At 40.8% G+C, this 22,322-nt stretch overlaps 1 protein-coding gene across 1 annotated transcript in view; it reads right to left on the minus strand.

Annotated features, from left to right (window-relative positions):
- Nucleotides 1-22,322, minus strand: part of GPR176 (G protein-coupled receptor 176) — a 38,650-nt gene that overhangs the window by 2,289 nt on the left and 14,039 nt on the right. Inside the window, exon 2 of the mRNA XM_018565092.1 lies at nucleotides 2,364-2,616. Within this exon, the coding sequence (XP_018420594.1) occupies nucleotides 2,364-2,616 (253 nt within the window). The remainder of the gene's footprint in view (nucleotides 1-2,363; nucleotides 2,617-22,322) is intronic.

Consider the following 22,322-nt stretch of genomic DNA (forward strand, 5'->3'; position numbering starts at 1 on the left):
TATATATATATATCCAGCTGAAAACCTATACCGGTACAGTACACAAAGGTATGTGGAGCTGTGTCTCTTAAAATAACCAATCCTGTATGCAATCAGAAAGTTTATGAGAAAGTTGAACAGAGGCATATCTGCATTGCATCTCTCAATACAGTACTAAACTGGTTGCACACTAAATGTTGGAATCTAGATAAACCGAGACCTGTTTGGAGATATTTGGGGATCACAGGACTGGCGGTGTGGCGTAACAATCTTTGAAATTTACCAGGGTTTCCACTCTGTGGTGGGGAACCCAACAATACTCTGGGGTTATACCTTGTCCCAAGCCCCAGACTTTTGTTGGCCATCTTGCTTTGCATGCAAATGTGGAAAAAATATAAAGAACAGCATGTGAAAAAAGGAAACTAATTAATACTGAACACCTTACTCAGTGAGCCTCACTTTCATATCTGCTTTAGGCCCTTCATTTTGTGCTTTACCCATACCACACAGTACAGAGATTCAGTGTATGGGGATTTTCGCCCAGGGCCCCAGTTTGTCTGGAGGCACTGAGAACAGAGGCACTTTCAAGTTAAAAACCATGGTGTGCAGGCACATAAAGTTAGTTTAATTTGTAAGTATATATCTAAATAAAATACATTGGCACATGTTCTGGTACATTTACTATGGTATGTAATATGCAATGTTATGGTAGGCATGGTATGCAATAACAATGTTATTGTGTGCTGTATTTCCAGTTGCCACCAGTGGATACCTCACTGCAGCAGTATTCACTATGATTTATTAGCAGCTACTGAAATTGAGATTAATATTTTTTTTTTGTGCTTCCCCTCTATTGGCATAGCGCCCTGCTTTTTCAGATTCCTGCACGCTGGGTTTCTGGATCTGTGACTGTAGTATCTATAGTTCTCTATATTGCTTTACATTGCATCTACCTTGCTGTACCATGCAATTGTGTATCCTTGAGTCTGTGGTTGTTTTGCTCTTCCTGTGTTACATGTTTAGTTTTGTATGTGTTTTTGTTTTTTAATTCGGTTCTCATATGTTTATCTCTTGGTTTTATCCTAGAAGAGTGAGGTGCAAAGGTGAACTTGCACCTTAAATTGAATCTGTGCTTACCCATACAGGTCGAAGCAACAGGTTCCTACTGTTGTTGTTTTCATTTAAATAATGGTCAGCTATAAAAAAAGAAATCCCATTGGACACCATCCCCCTTTTTCCCATGTGTATTCATTTAACACTTGTTTAATCTAGGGGGATATAATACAGAGGAATACTTAGCCTTTTCCTCGCCCTGCCCCACGGGAAGTTGGCAGTCTTCCTGCCATAAATGTCATGTTTAAGGCCCTTCCTGTTATAGGGTGACAGCGCTCAAGCCTTGTCTCCCAGTTGCTCTCCTGCGCTGTCCCCATCACATGTATTTCTAGTGAAGACTATAAGCAAACATGCTGATGCTCCATGCACAAGCATGTTCCTTCCTTTTCACAACAGGAAGCTTATCCTGAACAATGTAGTTGCTGCAAAAGTGCATGCATGTAGACAGGAAGTGGCTGCAAAGAGGTTTCAGGAAGCCAGAAACCCTGAGATACAAAACAGGATCAAAAAAGGTGGAAAAATAATTTTCTAAAAGAACAAGGAATTGTTTATGACACATGTTGATTTAGCAAACTAAATGGCATCTGTTTGTCGGTTATATCTACTTTAAAACTAGAGTTTTGTTCTTCTGTGCCTAAATTTCCTTCTGTAGTTTTTATCAATCAGCCCGACTGATGTAAAATGTATTTTATTCCACAAAACTATACATCATCAAGAAAAGCACATATGATGGGTTCCTCTCCTTCGCCCTCACTGAAACCCCCTACACTTTTCTTGTTTTTTAAAAAACAGCTTTGTGCAGACCTTTAGGTGCCTTCCAGCCAGTCATGTGGCATCACGGGTACTTCCTTTTCTTGTACAGGGGTAATGTGAGTGGTACTCATTCATGCACAAAATGGCACTCACATAATGATGTCTGAGTTAGGTTCTGTGCAACTGTACTGTAAGCCCAGGGGCTATGCCCATGATGACCCAGATTCACAGGAAGTGGATTGGGTGATGATGTGCATCATTTAACCTGAAAAAGCACTATAGCTCGATCACAGAATGGTGGTTCTGGTCGAATAGCACCAGAGAAAATTTGGGTATTGCAAGTTGCTGGGCACCTTACTTTTAAGATAAAGAAAAAAAAAATCATAGACTTGGGCTTTTAAAAAAAATAAAAAAAATATGTACAGGACAACATTTCTAAACACAATGATAAAATACACCATTGACAAAATGTTTATTGTTTGCTGTAGAAGTGGAAAATTGTAAATGACAGTATTTACCTGTCCAAGGCGATGGCAGCAAAACTGAGGATGGTCACGGAGCAGAAGACTTTGTGCAGGAATTTGATGGTCTTACAGAAGAGCAGGGTGTAAATCCACCAACAGCACTGAGGGTTGGCGCTGAGCACAATATCGAAAGGCACACACACCAAACTGGCACAGATGCCAGAACAAGCAAGGTTCTTCATAAACTGATTTGTCACAGATTTGAGTACGGTGGTTCGACAGGTTGACCAAAGGACAATAAAGTTCCCTGAAAACAGTAAAAATAAAAATGATTATGAAAACAGAATGATCAGACTTACAGCTTCAGCTTGGCTTGTAGTGGCTGTGGCGTCCTGTATCCTTGAGAAAGATAAGCTTAAATTTGACTGAGCTTGCCAGCAGCCATGACATTTAATTCATTTTAGGATCTTGTGTGGACGTACAATAAGAGGTATTGCTAAAATCAATGTTTTGCACATTAATGACTATGTGTATTTGTTTAAAGATGGCAATACATGTTACAGAGCAATCGAACAATCTTATTTTAGCTGGACAAACAAAATCTGATGGTACAATCTCTGTACAATCTCCTCGTGGGGGACCCACGTAAACAATCCATTCAGTGTGTATCCAATCAGGAAGGTGCTAGTATTACATATCTGTTGGAGATTATACAATCAGATTGCAACAAATATTGTTAGTATTAGATGTACCAACAACCATATTTGAGCGGGTCTACTTGATTAGATATAAATTAGATGTATTGCCTAGGTTCCCCTTACACTACATTGTTGTTAGTACATCTAAAGGTGGTTGCGTATGTTTAAATGTTCAGTGTTCAGTGCACCAATATAGTTTGGGTACAGCTGTGATGTTCTGTCTTCTCCACACTGATACATATTCATGAAACATATTCAAGTCAGTAATTGTAGGGAGATGCGGCTGGAGTGTGGCCATAGAATGGCAAACATGGCACACAATAAACCCCTTTCTGTTCATGTAGGTTCTTGTTTTACTGAAAAAAATGAAGTGAGGTGAAATAATGTGATATGAGATGATGTGAAGTGGCCCTGGGGAGTTTTAAAAAATCTAGGATATATACAGATACATATGTAATTACTGTGCTGCCTGTTTGCAAATACGTGATTGCACTGTTGAACTGAATGCCATCTAATCAGTTTTAAATAGGATTTGCAGGCTAAGTGTACAGTGATGTGGTCAAGAACCCAGATCCTACAGTGGATGCTTCAGAATCTCTTTTAGTGCAGGAAAAGAACACATAGACAGAGCCCCACCTCTAAGTGAAATAACGTTTATTCAAGATAATTTAAAAAAAGCAAATGTACTCACAAAGGTATGAGAAAGAGCGTCTTGAATGATCATGGATGGTTGCTTCCCCGCCACCAGAAACACTCAAAAAACAGTCCATTCCCTGGTATAGCTAAGCCCAAGCACACAGCGGCCAGTTATGTGACCATTCAGACCGGCGGTGTGATAAACTTACCTCGCAGCGTTCCATAGTGAACGTCCGCTGCCGTCCACTCTCGTGACGTCACGGTAACCCACCTTCCACAGCCGGCTGTCAAATTTACGGTGCGGGATTTGAATTGCTCGGCGTCTTCTCAATGTTGCAGGCGCTGAGCAATATCCCCTGCCGACACCTCCTCTTGTCATCCTGAATCCTCCTTCACACTGCTGACAACTTACTTCCTGTACTTAAAAGAGAGACTCCAAACAGTAGGAGCAACAAAATTGAGGACAAAAAGTCCCAGGAGAGATCCGACTAAGTGTAGTATTTTATAATGCAAAGCTGTAGATATGTTTTGCATAAATGTAGAAGAAAGAGTGTGATACTCACATAGATAGGTTGCGAGAAATCCCCTTTGGGCATATCGGGCAACCTAAGGTGCAAAAAGGCATGCAGGGAATATTCGTGTCCCTGCACAGGATGGTTGGTCTCAATGCTCCTCAAAGCTCTGCAGCTAGAGAGACCCGACGTGTACTAGAGAGATGAGAGAAGAATGTCCCAAAAAAAGGTAGGTGCAAGACAGTAGAGGTGCCCACGTGAAAGAGATAAAATGATGATCTTTCTTCAATTTAGAGTTTTATTCCAAAAAACACACACATAACAATCACAGTCTCAACACGTTTGAACCGCGTGTTTTTTGGAATAAAGATGAATAAATGTCACCAGCACACAACCAGTGTTGCAGTCCAAAGAGTTTGGTTATTGGAACATCATGCAATGACATTGCTGAGCCTGATGAAGGGGACCCTGCATGGCCCTCCCAAAGCGCTAGTTTTGTTTTTTTGTTCCAATAAACAAGCAAACTCTTTGGACTGCAATACTGGTTGTGTGCTTATGACATTTATTCATCTTTATGCTGTGTGGCGGCACCATCTGCAGGTCACTACAAGTACCCCCCTTCATTCAACTTTGGGTTTTTCCGGTAAGGAGTACGACAGGGTATCTTTTTGTTTGTCTAATTTTTTTGGAATAAAGTCTAAATTGAAGAAACACGATCATTTCATGTCTTCCACCTGGGCACCTCTGCTGTCTTGTACCTATGTTTTTTGGGGGCATTCTTGTCTCATCTCTCTACTGTATTGGACATAACTACTAGTGATGGGCCAAACACCCCCATATTCGGTTCAAATTCAAACTTTAGAACATGGAAAAGTAGGATATGGGGATTCGATCACAGCCCTGGGGGACATGTATCAATGATAATCATTTTTTTTTAAATTACCGTTTTTAAAGGAGTAGTGATTTTAACATCAATTAAAGTGAAACAATAAAAATAAAAAATTCCTTTAAATATCGTGCCTGGGGGGGTCCCCTTAACCTGTCTGTAAAGTGGCACAATGTGTAGAACCTGCTGCAGCAAAAAAAGACATTTCTAAAGAAAAAAATGACATTTAAAAAAAAAAAAAGCGTGCGGTTCCCCCTCCCTTTAGGTCTGGTAGGACTGTTAGGAGAGACCCCATTTTAAAAGAAAAAGCATGGGGTTCCCTTAAGGTCTGGTAGGAATTTTAGGAAGGACCTCTATTAAAAAAAAGGAAAAAAGTGTGTGGGGTTCCCCCTCAAAGTAATACCAGGCCCTTAAAGGAGAACTATAAGGTGAGTGCTTTTCACTCACCTCATAGTTCTAGCCGACCTGTGACAATGAGACTGTCACAGGTCGGCTCAGTAGATCGGGAGGTGAGCGAACATATACCGGTCTTCACTCACCTCTCGATCCTGTCACGGCTCTCTGCCGTGACAGGGGAGGGGCTGGATTCCCCCCTCCCCGCTCCAATCCGCCAGCGCTGACTGGCGGAACGGACGGGGAGGGGGGCGGGTACAGCTGGCTCTGCCTCTAGATAGGCAGAGCCAGCTGTCACTCACGCAGCTGGGCGGATCTCGACATCGATGTCGGGATCCGCTCCGGCGTCTCAGTATACCGCAAGCTGTAGCTGGCGATATACTGAGCTTAAGGTGACGGGAGGACGCTAGTTTGTGTCCTCCCGTTACCCTAAGGAGAACTATGGGGAAAAGCCCTGACCCCATAGTTCTCCTTTAAGATCTGGTAGGAATTGTAAGGAGGAACCCCACACTCTCTCCAAGTTATATCAAGACTTGTGTTAACCCTTTGTGGGATCTTATGAACTTATATTGACTTGTGAACAAAAGAAGAGACTTTGTGTTAATCCTTCGTAGCAGTTTATGTGTGTCACCACTCCTGCAGCTGAGATCCTATTCAAGTAATAGTACAAGTGCTCTATAGTGCTACAGGCAACTGACGTCTTCTATACCAGGGAGTGGACTGTTTTTTGAGTGTTTCTGGTGGCGGGGAAGCAACTATCCATGATCATTCAACACGCTCCGTCTCCTACCTTTGTGAGTACATTGGCTTGTTATTATTATATTGAATAAACATTATTCACTTAGAGGTGGTGCTCTGTCTATGTGTTCTTTTCCTGCGTGTTAACGGGTATCCCCGATCCCTGTAAGGAGCAGCCTTCTAAAGTGAGATTATCCTTTATGGTTGAAGGATCGCTAAAGCCCCACAGTCTGGTTTTCTGAACACCTGAATGAGTAGAGAGACTAAAAGATAATTAAATGTACACTTCAGTGAAACATGAAGATTTTGATTATAAACTAACTCAAGGGACACAGTCAATCAGTGCAAAAGCTTCTGTAGTTAAATCCCTATATCTGCCAGTATTAACATCTTCAGCATGGCCCTGGATCTGAACCTGTGAAAATGCTAGCTGTTATTATTCCTGGATGCAGTATCTGGTTTACTTCTCTAAATCCACTGCAGCTACACCCACACACACCTTGAAGAATGAAAAAGATGTTGCATGGATTCATGTGACAAGAGGTTTCAGTCTCTCCAAATCCAGAGAATGGAGTCTTTTAGAGTAAATGTAACGTTAGCTCACCAAGCTAACTCACCAAGGAGCTGCTGGATTGTTGAATCTTGTTAGAATACACAATACTGTGTTTATAGCAACAACTTCTGCAGTATACAATTTCGGTCACTAGATGACAGTGTTTATAAATTATGTTTTACAGTATCTATGGTATATGCTCTGTTGTATTGAATAAGATAGTGAATAAAGCTGTGGCTTCCTTCCTGTTTTATAGACATGTGCACTGGAAAAAAATTCATTTAGTTTAGTTTCGATTCGGATTTTGTGTTATTTTGTTTTTCAGGATTCGGGTGTGAAAGTCAAATCGGATTCGGAATTCTGATTCGGATGAAATTCGTTAGCGGTAGTTAGTTTGAATGTTTATTTAGTTTTTGTTTCTTATTCTTTTCGTTCATTCGTTCGTTCGTTGCAGCAAAGTGACATTTGAGGGGGACATTTTTTTTTCTCCTTCTCTAATGTCACTTTGCTGCAACGAACGAACGAACAAACAAGAAACGAAAACGAACGTTCGGACGAACTACCACTAATCAATTTCGGAAATGGACATTCGGATTCGTTTGCATTCGTTATATATCTGTCATTCGGAATTCGGATGCATCCGAATGTCCGAATTTCCGAAAATTCGTCCGAATTTCGTTTCGGAACGAAACGAAGCGCACATGTCTACTGTTTTAGCCAAGCCATGTCTAGCATGCATATCAGACTGTGTGCTTGTGTTTCTCCGTGAGCCTGTGCAAGAAGTTACAACAGATCTTCCTGCTGCTCCCAGAAGTAACCAGCCCTACCTGGACCCGACAACTCACAGACACACCAGTAGTAATACAGAAAGGCTTGTTTCAGCATTTAGAGGGTTAACCCAATATAAAACACATGAATAACCAGTATTGATAGAGGTTCTATAACTCTTGTTCTTTTCGCCTGTGATAGGCATTGCCAAGTGAACTGGGCAGAAGAACAACCAGGCAAACAACAATGAAATAGGCACAGCATGGAATAACTCAGAAAGAAAACCAGGGAGGTGCAATAATCAATATGACTTGTTTATTGTTTTCAGGCTCTACCTAAACCACTGGCCAGTGGAGGATTAAATATAAAGTCTGCCAGCGGTGGGGTGCTTAAACATGTGTAGCCCTCACCCGTGAAGGAGGCGCTGGAATAACTGGGTCATCACTAGTCTGTCTAGGGGTTTTTGGTCTCCAGCTGCCCCACTAGCATTTAGCCACCCTCTCCTAGTGCCCACAAAGCTGATGTCCACTCCAGTAATGCAATGCTGAATAACTTTTTATTAAACTTCTTCACACTGGGGAGAGAGGGTCTAGAGATCTTAAACATCGAGGGTGTAACCGACATAGACTCCATAATATAAAGTCCATATACCTTGTTGCACTCCTTACCGGATGTCCCAAAGATAACGGGTGCTTGCAATGACTGCGGATGGCGCCGCTCCAGATCTAGTAACAATAGCAAAATGTCACCCCACTCCCGCACAGAGATTCGCGTTAGTGCAAATCCATTTTATTGTCATAAAGACAAGCGCTTTCGGGGACACGCAGGGTCCCCTTCATCAGGCTCAATAATGACAATGTACAAAAGAACCACAACCATTGTATAGACATACATAAATGAGAAAAATAACAATAACCCCATCCTCTGACGTCACACTGATGTCATATTACCGCCATTTTGCAATTCAAAAAAGCCTGTCACAGTTAAAAAAGTATCGGCAAAATGTAAAGTAATAAGCTCAAACAAAGATGCTGTTAAATAGACATAGACTCCAGACTTACCAGACCTTTTAAGCATCTCAGTGTAGATCCATTTGTAGAACAGCGAATAGTAAGTAGAGTAACAGATGAGCAGGAGATAAGTACAGATCCTCAGAGACACCAGCCATGCTCCAGAGGTCCTCTATGTTCCAAGCACTTCCAGCAGACATCAGCTTCTCTGGTTCTCCTCCTCGGGCAAACAACTCAGGCCTCCTCCATTCTTGAGGCCCTCAGGGAAACACTCCCCTCACTCCAACCTCTTTCCACCCCCAGGCCTCAGACCTAGCCTGGGGGGGGCATGCTGGGCAGCATCCAGCCCTAATCCAAGACTGGTCCCAACTAGTCTGACCACATGGCAATTCCCTCCAGTATATGTACCATATCCCAGCATGCACCACTGATTGAGAGAAACCCAGTGATTGGCTGCTGTACTGTACATACACTTATAGTGTCTCTTATTGGCTGTCCCACAATATAGCAAAGTCACACTCCATCCAGGAGGATACAGTCAATGCCAGACACCTGGAATTAACCAGATAAATGCCACTATAATATAACCAGGCTGACTACAGCCTTGGCAATCACTAATATCTAGTAGCCACCTCACACAAAAAGTGATGGGGGCTGAACATGCATGGGAGTGCTCACTCTCAAAGTGAGTTAATAATCATGACTATTAGGAATACAATAGTTAGTATTCCACAGTAAGAAAATGGGCATAGCAGTCTCCTTAACTAAACTCTGCTGGTGGTAGTCATAATTCAGCAACAGCAAGCAAGTTTAGCACAAGCACAGGTAGCCACATATCTGTAAAAAATAAGTCAAGGCAACTGGCTGTATTTTTCTTGAAGACGTTTCACTGGTCATCCAACCAGCTTTCTCAAAACAGAATTACTTGTACAAAAAATTATCTGAGAATAAATATGGTGAATGTTGCTCCAATCCACATAATCTATTAGTCGCAACCAGGTGTTGAATGCATTGGAGCATAGGAGGTGTTAATAACCTGCCCAGAGAGAGGTGTTAAAACCGCATTGTATGTGGCAGACAATAGATGTCTCAACCCCCCCACCTCACCTCTATTCAAGCTTGGCTTCTCCATTTTTACATAAATGGCCTCTTTCACAAAATGTGAAAGAGGCCAAAATGTCTCGGTATGCTGATGCCTTAAGAGTTCCCTTCACTGGAACTAAGGGGCCAAGCCCAACCCCTGAAAAACAACCCCACACCATAATCCCCCCTCCACCAAACTTTATACTTGGCACAATGCAGTCAGGCAAGTACCATTCTCCTGGCAACGGCCAAACCCAGACACGTCCATCCGATTGCCAGACAGAGAAGCGTGATTCGTCACTCCAGAGAACACGCCTCCACTTCTCTAGAGTCCAGTGGCGGCGTGCTTTACACCAGTGCTTCTTAAAGTGTGGGTCGCGACCCCATATGGGGTCCTGCAAGTGAACAGGGGGGGTGCAATCTGAATCCCGGGCCAGGACCACCATAAGGGCGGTACTTGTGTGAGGGGCCCAGGCGGCCGGGGAGGCGTCGGCTCCAAGCAAGTTTTTTTTTTCGTTTCATGTGCAGTGTAGTGTAGTTGTTAAGCCCCCCCCCGTGCACTTGGTACCTTCCTGAGCAGTGCACGCAGGAAAGGTTTTTCCCCCCCATATATATATATAGATAGATACCGTGTTTCCCCGAAAATAAGGCACTGTCTTATATTTTTTTTGGCTCAAAAAAACACACTAGGTCTTATTTTCGGGGTAGGTCTTATTTTTTTTAATGTATAACCATCCAAAGTTAATGCAAATCCAAATTAAATATCCAAAATGGCAAAGTTAAGAATAGGGTGATTTGCATTTGCATTTGGTATCACTCCGCCTGTGACAGGAATCAGCGCTATAGAGGAAACATCAGCTTATGCGGCTCTGCTCCCTGTGCTGCCGCCTCGCTCGATTAATCGTTAAACTTTTTGATCGATTAAAATTATTTTGATCACTAATGAAAACACTCACCTCTCCACCGGCTTCCGGGAGTCCCGTAGGCGATCTGGTGACGTCACGGACACTTAGTAGAAGTGTATTAGGCTGCATTCACACCTCTATTTTAGGTGCTAATAGGTATTTGGGATTTCTGCGTCAGGAACTTTTCCTGCAGCAGAAATCCCTAAATTGGTGTTTACAAATGGCAGCTGTCACCTAAGTTAATGATCAGGTGACAGCAGTTGCATGTAAACGCCTGCATACCACATGTAAAGATACGTGATATGTTTACATTCAGTTAAGAATCAATCACTCTCCCTGGACGCATCGATTGTGCATCCAGGGAGAGTGTTTTCTAACCGCATGTAATCATATCACGTATCATTACATGCGGTGTGCAGGCGTTTACATGGAGCTGCTGTCGCCTGATCATTAACTTGAATAGGTGACAGCTGCCACTTGTAAACGCCAGATTAGGGATTTCTGCTGCAGTAAAACGCAAGTTTCTGACGCAGGAATCCCGAATCACACCTAAACCTACAGATATGAATAGGGCCTTATTGTGTGTATATTGGTGTCTGTAGTACCATACCGGATACAGTTACATTTTATTTTAAAGTATGAAATTTGGCAAGCGGCCCCCATGAGAGAAGAAATTTGTTGAGTGGCCCCAGAGACTGAAGAGGCGGGGGGCAAAGATGGCATAGACACCGACTGAGTAGGTGGGAGGCATCGCCGGAGGTCCAGTCGGGCGGCGAAGATGACAAGGAGGCCGTGTCGGGCGCAGAGGATGAGGAGGCCGTGTTCCACAGAGGTCAGGCCGTGCAAGGTAAGAGGACTGTGCTGGCAGAGCCCAGCATAGATTCTGCACAGCCCACCAAAGAGTCTCAGGTGTGCTGTGTAATACCTTTTGGTTGGCTCTGCAGGATCCGTAGGGGGCTTTGCAGGATCTGTGGTGGGCTTTGCAGAATCCATAGGGGGCTCCGCTGACTGCAAAGCCCACCACAAACTCTGCAGAGCCTTCCTGAGATCCTGCAGGATCTGTGGGGGGATTTGCCGGGTCTCAGGGGGCTTTGCAGGATCTGTGGTGGGCTCTGCAGAATCCATCAGCGCTATAGAGGAAACATCAGCTTATGCGGCTCTGCTCCCTGTGCTGCCGCCTCGCTTCCTCTAGTGCTGGCTTAATTGGCACTGCTGATTCTCTCCCGCGGCTCTTCAAGTTCCCCCTTATGCCACCACCAGCCCTGGCAATGGTCACAACTAGGTCTTATTTTCGGGGTAGGTCTTATATTTTACAATTCCCCAAAATAGTAATAGGTCTTATTTTCAGGGTAGGTCTTATTTTCAGTGAAACAGGGTATATTACATTTATAAAGTGTGTGTGTAAGACCCTTGCTCTCTGTGAGGATGCAGTGGTCCCTCTTCAGAGGACTGACATACCCTCCTATTGAGCCTGTGAGCTCTAGTTCTAACAGTGGGCATGTCAGACATCTGCAGAAAGACCACGGCTTCTCCATAGAGATCAAGGGTCCTTATCTGCATTATTCTGGCAGGACACAGACTTCTCTACTCAGGCTATTGTTGCTTTCTAAAGAGAAACAACTCTCACCTGGAAAATAAAAAGTTCAGTTGGGTTTGAGCTTTTCAACACAGAATACATTGATTCATTAAAGAAAAAAATAAGAGAATACCTCAGTTAATATCTTTGGAGAGACAGAAATTAGTTTTATGTAATCTAAGTGCCTAGTGAAAATGTTGATGGGAGGTATATAAAATATTACATAAATGTATTACATATTATATAAATGTGTTATGATATTACATAAATGTACAAAAAGAATCTAGGTAAGACAAGGTGATAGAGAATAAACTGAGGTGCTAACGCATAATCAAAATGGTCTTGCAGTTATTTTCCCTGCTTTCAAGACCCAGCCTTTGTCCCTGGAAGTCCATTGCTGCCCACTAAATATACGCACACTGCAAAACGAACTACATGATTAGCTTAACACTTGAAAATATAAGAGCTCTCCGTAATTGAGATAAAGAGGAGCATTTTGTCTGCATTGACATCCATTACACCAAATATTGTTTATTAATAGAGATTCTTCAAATGTCTTCTGTAATGTTTCATATTCCTAGTCACTGAAATTAAACAAAAAGCCTGTTAGAGGCTATGGATATCACAACACCTTTTACTTTGAAACCCCTTTACAGGATTGAATATAAAAATAGGCAAGTAGAGTAAAGCACTTCAGTGAACATAGGGTTAATTACAATATGTTGTTAGGTAAGTGTTATATTAAAGGGTTTCCAGTGTTGGAAGACATGTTTTGTGTAGGAATCACGTGATGTAAAAAAGATACTGATAGTATGAATATGTTTGCGGTATGTAAATGAACTAGATAAAATTGATGGAAAGTACATTTTAAGGTACATTTTATTTTCCGTTTTATGAAAGGTATTTAAACTGTTTTATATATGTTTGATAATTTTTTTTATATAAAATATATGTTTTATAAATAAACATTTTATACAGGGTGCACTCAGAAAGCACAGCACTGCCTGCATAACTGAATGTCCCAGAATCCCTGCCAGGATTTCAAGAGTTCACTGAAACAACGTTCACCCAGATCAATCTAATTACTCTCTTGTTTGCCGCCTGCCTGGACCTGACCAATTTTCTGATTGCCGTCTGCCAAGACTCCTGCCTGGATCTGACTTCTACAGTCTCCACACCACTGCCGATCCTGTTCCTGCCACCCATGGTCTTGAGGGCCACAACCTGGTGACAATTGCAACAAAACAAACTGGGCCACCTGGGTCTCTGACCCATCTCCACTTTGAGGAGCTCTGTTGAAGACCAGCTGTTACTTAGAACCTGTACATCCGGGGGGACACCATAACACTATCTAATCCAGACTGGCCCATCACTGGCATAAGTGAGTGAGGGGGAATGCACCTCCTTTGAGTTATTTAGCTGTGTGCAGTCTGATCTATCCTGCTGCTCAACTGCATTTTACAATAGAAAAAAGTTTTTTTTAGTCTATAGAAAGTAGCTGTTTTGCTTGGAGACTGATACTTGTTGTAAGAGAAAAACATGAAATAAGCATATGCCATGTTGGATGTTTGGCTGTCCTTTGTCAAAATGTATTCTAGTGTTGTGAATGATTTCTGGAAGGTACAGTCTTATTTATCTCACTCATTTGCCTATACAAGCTTGTTCTCTATGCTTAATTGTATAGTCTAGATCAAGAAATCCTTTCCAGTTGCTTCTGTTCTTTCATTTCTATATACACAAGTCGATATAACACTATGCAGTACCTTATGAAGTCCTGAGCTGTGAACCTCTGCATCTTTGTACTCTTGATTAGTTACACTATCTACAAGCCCATGGCTGGTAGCAATGAAGAGATCATTCCGCAGGATGAATAACATCTCTTCAATGTTAAATATAATCTATTCTTGAGATCATGACTATATTAGAGGATGCTCTAATTTTGACGACAGCTGTTATTTCAATGATACTTCAACTGAAAAGTGCTAGAATAAAAGCAGTTCCTCATCTGTCCTCTCAGACATATGGCCTAATCTAAACTAGAGTTACTTAAAACTACTTCTGCACATCTGGATTATTTCCATGCCCTTAAAAAAACAGGTTCATGATTTTTACAATGTCATGTCATCAATATATTCTTCTAAATACAAATATCTGTATTGTTATTAGAATAGGCATGTATATAGCCTATTCTATGCTAAAAGTGCTAAAATGAAAAAACTAATTGTTGCACAGTGTAAAGAATGGATGCTCCTTTGTGCAATATTTGGAAAATGCATGGTCAACAAATAAAAACAAGAGATAATCTAAGGGCACCAGTAATGGATGGAATATTATTCAGGTGGGTTGGAAAATGAATCCTGTTTCCCCATCACTCTCTAGTCTGCTGAAGAGGAAAAAAAAGGCATTGCAGTTAACTTCCCAATGACAAGATCACCTTACATGACCTACAAAATAGTTTAAGCCCATGTTATTTATAAAATAAATAATAATTTATTTTATTATTAATTTATAATTTATAAAAATGATCTGGCTGTTCCAAAACCAAAACCATTGAGGAGCACAGAAGCTCGATATTTTAAAAATTACATCTACTGAAAATAGCTTGTTATTCAGGAGGTCAAATTCATTAAATTTGTTATTATGTGTCAAGGTACCACTCATTTCTAGTGTATGTAAAACCTTTTTTGTGTTTTAGATAGAGAAGGGAATGGTTAAAGATGAACTTCAGTCAGTAGTAATTAGGGTTGCACAGATACCAAGTACAGTACTCGGTACAAGTACGAGTACATGTACCGATACTTTTGAGCTCCAAGACTACAATAGAGAAAAATTAAAGAATTAGGAGGCAGCTGTCATTTGTAAGGAGCACACGGACCTCCTGGGATTTGTACATCTCTGTTTTAATGTACGATTTTGCACAGATACCAGTTTTGCGAGTACGAGTACTGGTACTTGCCGAGTACTTACAAGTACGAGTACTGATACATTTTTGTTTATTGTCATGTGACAGTTTTTCTAAAACAATACAGACTAATGATTTCAGGACAGTGGTGGAGCGCCAGAGCCAGGTCACAGCTGCAACCGCTGCAACCCTGGTAGTTCTCATGAAAATGCCAAGTATCAGCACTGGTACTCGAAAAGTATCTGTGCATCCCTAAAATAATGTCTTTGTAGTTGTGCCCACTTTACAGCAATGATTAACAGCTCCTAGAGGTGAGCAATAGGAAGTGAGCTGCTCCTGCAGCCTTCCTCCCCACTGTACGACCAGTCCCACAAAGCCGCCATCCTTCACCAATCAACCTCTCCAATTTTATTATGTACAATGCAGGACCAGAGGACAGCAGAGGAGAGCACCAGCTGCCAGGGGAACAAGGAATAATAAAACTATTTGTTCCTATTTCCCTCTTGTTGCTGGTATCCCTGTCAGACTGGCTACCTGCAGTCTTTGTAAGCACACAAGCCCTAATGCAGGGGGTAGTTGCCAGCCCCCAAAATGCATTGACTATATCCTCAGTCTAGATGTGATACAAACTTGTGGTGCTGTCTGTGCCCCTGCTTCAGATATTTTCTTGCTTCCTGTTTGGTGGCAATATTGTCATCATGACAAGAAGTCAGAGAACAATTACCCAATGGGTTACCATACAGCAGAGAAAACTCAGCAGAGTTTCTACCCCTTCTCCATTCTATTTAAAAAAAAGTAGAATGCAGAAACCAAGAAAGTGGGGTGCAATAATGTAGATATATTACTGGTTAGAATAATGGAGAAGCTACAGCCACAACAGGAAATATGTAAAAAATACAGCTTTCTATTCATTATTAATAGAAACAGACACCAAGGTAAATCCAATAGTCCATGAACCGATCACCGATAACATCTTATATTCACTAGCGATAATATAATGAAAATAAATAATGTAAAATAAATAAAATGATTTAGGAGCTGCAGCTACAACATGAAAAAAATAGAAAAAAAACCCAGATATCTAGCAATGTGTTCCAACTTCTAACAACATTTGTAATCTATGAAATGAGTTGAAACTAAGAAACATACATAAATGCATGCAGTAATAAATATTGCATCAAAGCAGAAAAGTAAGGAAGTATAAAGATAAATCTAAAAAAATATACATTAGTTTTGTATACAGATAACAGACACGGGAGAAAGAAATAATTGTAAGTAGAAATCAACCAAAACCAAACTGACATAAACTAAAATCCCATCTGTGATTCCAGCTTTACTGAATATTGATGGCAAGTGAAAAATCCTATATGCTTTTTAGGATAAAAGCAGTCTTTGGATGACATAACCCCACTCAAGCTCATTTTTGGTTTCTATATGTTGAAAAATTTAACAGAATGGAAGTGTTTGATATTGTTGGAGAACCTCATTACCACTAAACTAGAAGGCTCTATTATGCGTCCCTGTATTCTCTCTCCTCTTCTCCAACTGCAACTGGCACATTGACCCTGATTTACTCAAGGAGTACAGCATGTTATATTTCAAAGTTAAAGGAGAACTATGGGGAGAGTGAAATGACTCAGCCCCATAGATAAAGACGACGTGTGACATTGCAGCTGTCACAGGTCGGCTCTATTGTTTGAGAACTGAACGATCACATACCGCTAATTGCTCAGTTCACAATCCTTTCCCTGCACAGAGCGGTGACTGTCAGTCATCCCCCCTCTCCGTTCCTGCAGCGCTGACTGGAGGGACAGATGGGGGAGGGGGCGGGCACAGCTGGCTCTGCCTCTAGAGAGGCAGCTGTCGATCATGCAACATGGTAGCTCCCGAAAATATTGTCTGAATCTTTCCTGGCTGCAGCGCGGCTCTGTGCTGTCAGTATATAGTGGGCAATCGCCTATTATATGCTGAGTTTAGGGTCGCAGGAGGACATTAGTAAATGTCCTCCTGTGACCCAAAAGAGAACCATAGCCAAAATTGGATTTTTGCTTGCACACATTTGGATAATTGAAGTCGGCACACCTTCACCTTATTCACTAAGCTAAGAGAAAATTCAAAAATTAGGGATGCACATGCAGATACAAAATGAACACTATTGTTGAATTAAATTAGCTCGTAATTTCAGGAGGTTGATTCAATTTAAAAAAAACAACGATATGTTATTTGCCAAAGTACAATAACAAGAAGCAGTAAGTAAGGGGCCCCATGAATTCTGACAGGGACTGAATTCATTTTGTATGTTCATTTAATTTTGTTTGTACCGGAAGTATACAGTACTTCCCAAAGCCTGTACATTGTAAATTCCATACTCTCTTGTTGTCTTTGTGTCTTATATCACCAATTACATTCAGTTTAAGGCAAGTTTTAAAGTGTAACTGCATTTATGTTTCAGTACCTCCTGTCAGTCTTATACTTTCCTGCAGTTCACAGTGGGGGGGTTCAGGAACAGAGGCAGTGTTGTCAATCCATAAAATAGTGAGCAGGATTAGGTGTGGCCAGATGCTGATTGACAAGCTACTGAAACAGCAGTAACAATGCTGATAGCCATGCCCCCTACAACATCTGCTCATCCCACTGTAGTGCCAGCAGACACAGTCTACTTGAAAGTGAAAACTCTGCTCCAAATTCAGGAGAGGTGCAGCATTGTTTCTATCCCATCACAGGAAGCTCTATTAGGTGGACTTCACTGGCAGGCATAGCAGATTATTGTGGGACTTTGCAGGGGGACTTAAACTATTAATGCAAGGTTTTTTTTTTTTATATTGAAGTATAGAAACTGTATAGGACAGACCACCCACTCAAGGCTTTAGGGTTTCTGGGCTGATAACTTCATAGTGAGAGGCCATACAATTGCCTTTTATGCTAGAAGGATACTAGTAATAATGCATGGCCATAGCTAAGAAACAATAAAAAAAAAAGTTAAATGTAAACCGGGTCAGACTAGGATTTCTAGATAGGCTTGTAAAGCAGGAATCAATCTTAGATACCTATTGGCCACAATTCACCTACATTCAATGTGGATCTCAAAGAAAAATCTGACTAATAATGATATTCGCAGTCACGAAAGGGAATCTCTGGGGAAATATGGGCGTGGGCATGACGCACTCAAAGAGAGAGATGTTTTTATCCATTAGTACTTGAGGGTGAATCATTCAGTATTTGATGTGGTATGAATGTGAATACTAGTAGTTCATCTGTTTTTATCAATCTAAAATAAATCTGTCATAATAGAAATATAGGTGCTGCAACTGATGACGTCTCCTGGAAGCTGCCTAAATACTTGGCTGTCATAGTTGTTCTCCGTCTTCACTACTTAATGAAACACTTACCCTCAACATGTATGCAGATTGAAAGTTTTTACTTCTCCCACTGCAAACATGTTCCAGGTCAGAGACTTCAAAAGGTAAAGTAGTTGGAAGATTATTTTTTAAAGATGTTGTAAAAAAAAATCACCTGTGTTTTTGAAAACTAAAACCTACTCTAGCACTAATACTTGGAGCTCTAACTGTAATCTAACATAGTTGCTGAACAGTGATTCAAAATACAAAAAGGCAAAATAAAATCTGATCTTATGCAATGATAACTTGGGACTTTGAGATAATAAGGTAATAAAGTAGTGTTGTCTTAGTAGCCAAAGTAATGTTTCTTCTATTTTCCAGCCTACAATACACTAAAACCCCTATAATTATCAAGGGTGAGTGTACGTTGTTTTGAAACACAAGCCCTATTACCGCCTGATGCCTGGACTAGTTGCACTGTTTTGTGTGAATCATCTACAAAATCAAAAGCTGTTTTAAGCATCTAATAATTAGCATGCACCACAAAATGAAATAACAGAGAGATAAAATATTTCTGCAGGTGGTGAAATAGAATGAGGCTAATTTACTAAAGAAGTTGAGTAACCTCACTCAATACACTTTTGTGAATATTCACTTCAATTATCCAATCATGTGCAAATGAATTAAGTAAACAGAGACTTGCTTCTCAAATGATTGGATAATTAAAGTGAATCTGCACACAATTAATTCAACTCCTTTACTAAATCAGCCTTAAAATCTGGTGGGGTTTGAGCCCTTATTTGCTACAAACCATTATAACAAGGACAATGGCCTCCTATCTGCATCCTTGTACAGGTTGAAGCCCCCCCCCTTGTCCTTTGTAGGTAACCTGTAAAGACTGTGTCAGGCCTATACAGGTTGAATAGCATAAAGGAGGTCTTCTGCTGGATTTTTGGGGTGGGGTTATATTAAGGTATTTGCATAATAGTAATTTTTTTAGCCACAAATTCATATATACCCACATTTATTCTTTAAGGGGCTAACAAGAGGTAGGACCAACCTTTGGATAACTTAAAAAAAAAAAAACTTTGCAGTATTGTAATCTTACCCCCTCTACAACCTTTTTATTTATTTGCGTTTTTTTATGTGTATATATACCTTTTTTTTATATTTACAGTCCACCCTGCCCCACCTCGATTCTCGTCTCTGAGAGAATGATCTCTATTATTGCATAGATGACCCCTGAGTGAAGAGGTACCGCACCCCTTTGCAACCTCCCCTAGGAGGTTGTAGTATGACTAATTATGTTATGCAACAAGTTATGCACATGGAGTATATTTGGAGTTGGAGTGTTTTTATTATATTAATTGATTACACAATAAAATGTTGGAGTTTTTAAATAATTGAAATGCTTATTTTGGTTGTGTTCATATGGTACCTTTAAAGCGCCCATTTTTTGAGCTTTGGTTGTTAGAAGAGAATGATGTGATATCCATGTCACATATTCCAGGAGGCATCTGCTTCCACACAGCACTGAAGAAAGGATCTTGAACCACTTTATCAGTGGGCTGCCAAAACCAGAAAGAGACAACTGGTTCCCCATGATGTAAGAAAAAATATGGTAGTGCAGAACTGGCTTGGAGCAGCAGAGCGGCTGATATCCTGACCCACTTTCTTACAAAACTCTCTGACCAGGGATGCAACGGTTCTCGCCGATACCCAATACTGATACTGCATCCGTGGGCCCGGATTATCAGGAAGCCGGGCAGTGGTTCATGACCTGTGGCCTGGCTTCCTGATTGCCTGTGAAGCTGGTGTTCTATCGGAAGAACAGTCAGGAAGCTAGGCTGCCTAGCAATAAGTGAAGCTGGCTTCCTAGCCAATCAGGAAGCCAGGAAGTGGGTCATAACCCGCTTTTCAGCTTCCTGATTGGCTAGGAAGCCGGGTACATGCTCCCTCGCAGCACTGCCGGTCAGAGGGAGTTCCAGTAACAGGGGAAAGTATCGGAGCATTTGGGCGAGTAGTACTAGTATCGGTGCATCCCTAATTCTAAGTATGCAGATCTGGAAAGTCAGGTAAAAGTTGGATGCTATCTGGATTCCTGGGTTCGGGCTAGAGGCTCAAGCATTGAAGAGGGGCTTAATGACATCCAGTTAACTATTTTGTCTAAAAGAAGGGGCAGCTCTGGCAGCTTCCATATTTCTCTTTTGGCTGATTTTCTTTCAATAAAGGGGCCTATTCATAAAAGGTCAAAGCCGTTGGGCAATTTTCCCTTAATGATTGCCATATTTCAGCAAGAAAGGAATAATTCCACAAAATATTTTTTGCAGTTAGATCTTACCAGTTATAATTAAAGCCATTATGGCAACTATTTTGGCCACGTATTTTACTGACAGTTTACAATATCTAAACCTGTGGTAGTTATTTTTTTTCCAGTGGTAGGAAATGGACCTTTCCTCAAAGCAGTGTCACTGTTTTGGTTTCTGGCACAGTTTTCTATGTTTTTACCGGCTTTTCACTAGTGGCTGCAAATGCTACGTATAAAATATACATATGCAATATTTCATGTTTACCTTAATATATTTTAAATATATTTTTATTTATATTTTGAAACATAATAAATTAAAAGCTAATATCAAAAACTAGAGATTTTCATTACATGAACCAAGCCTAAGTGATAACAAATAATGATGAAGCACATTAAAACTACAAACAGTAATTTTGCTGAGCTTTATAAGTAGGCCCCATAGTGTAAATAGCTGGGATCTTCAGGCAATGATTAGGGCATATGTAACCAAATAAACTGTTCAATATCTAATTGCTATTTGATTCACAGACATGGAATCTGAGGTTGCAGTTAGTAGATTCATGGAATAATCAATGCAATACATTGTATAAATAGAAGGGTATGCTGATTATTATTGAAAGACACTGCCACAAACTGTTTCAACTTACAAATGCACAGCCACAAGATTGTCTAGCGCTATCATGTACCATATACTGTTGTTTCATGCTTAATAGAAATGATAACCTGGATAAAATATTTAATCACAGAATCATTCAAGTGCATTGAGCAGCTCTACTTTCCCTGTTCACACCATACAAGTGCCTTGATGTGCGCTGCATACAGTGCATCATGTCAGCATCTCAATACACTGTTGTGTAATTGAGTTACATGTTTTTTTAAAAATTCTTTACATGAATACAATATCAGAACGCAAATACAACAAAAGAAAGGAAATAGAGATAATAGAATTATTGTCTATTTTAAATTAGTTAATAATAAAATAGAAAACAAATTGTAACAACGCATTGCAGCACACATGCACAGGGCACAGAAGTGCGCAAACGTTATGTGCATCATAATGCGAGACCCCTGATCTGAACAGGACGCTAATCAGTAATTGTTTGCAGATAAATACCAACTGATCCATTATACTTACTAATGCTTTAACTACCTCCCGGGCCAGCCGTTGTGTATACACGGCCGGCCGGGAGCTTCTTGGATGCAACTGGGCGTGTATACACGTCCTGTTACATCCGCGTGAAATGCGGTCATTTGAAAACAGGCAGCGATGCCCGTTAATATATAAGTGATCCGCCGGCTATAGAGCCGGCGGATCGCTTGTATGAGGTCCCGTGACAGATAATTCTGGGGTCATCAATCGACTGATAACACTAAACTGATGAGCTGTAAAAGCTTTTAAAGCGTCGCTTATGGCCAATTTTGGGTATGTTATTATTTTCCGATTTCGCGAGTGCGCGCAATTTTTAAGCCTGACATGTTTGGTGTCTATTTAACATTAGGGGTCTTGGAGACCCCTGATGTCTCCATAAAGAGGACCTGTCACCTCTTTTGCTATCACATAGAGGGGTTTCTCAGCCCCCTCTGTGATAGCAATAAAGTTAAGTGAAAAAAAATAAAAAATAGGAAAAAAATTTAAAGTTTCCCCCCAAATTTTTTTAAAGTTACACATAAAAAAATGTTTTTTTTTTTTTTTAAAATCCCCACCCC

This window comes from Nanorana parkeri, unplaced genomic scaffold (assembly GCF_000935625.1).
Source record: "Nanorana parkeri isolate BGI_ZX_2015 unplaced genomic scaffold, ASM93562v1 scaffold812, whole genome shotgun sequence".
Taxonomy (NCBI): domain Eukaryota; kingdom Metazoa; phylum Chordata; class Amphibia; order Anura; family Dicroglossidae; genus Nanorana; species Nanorana parkeri.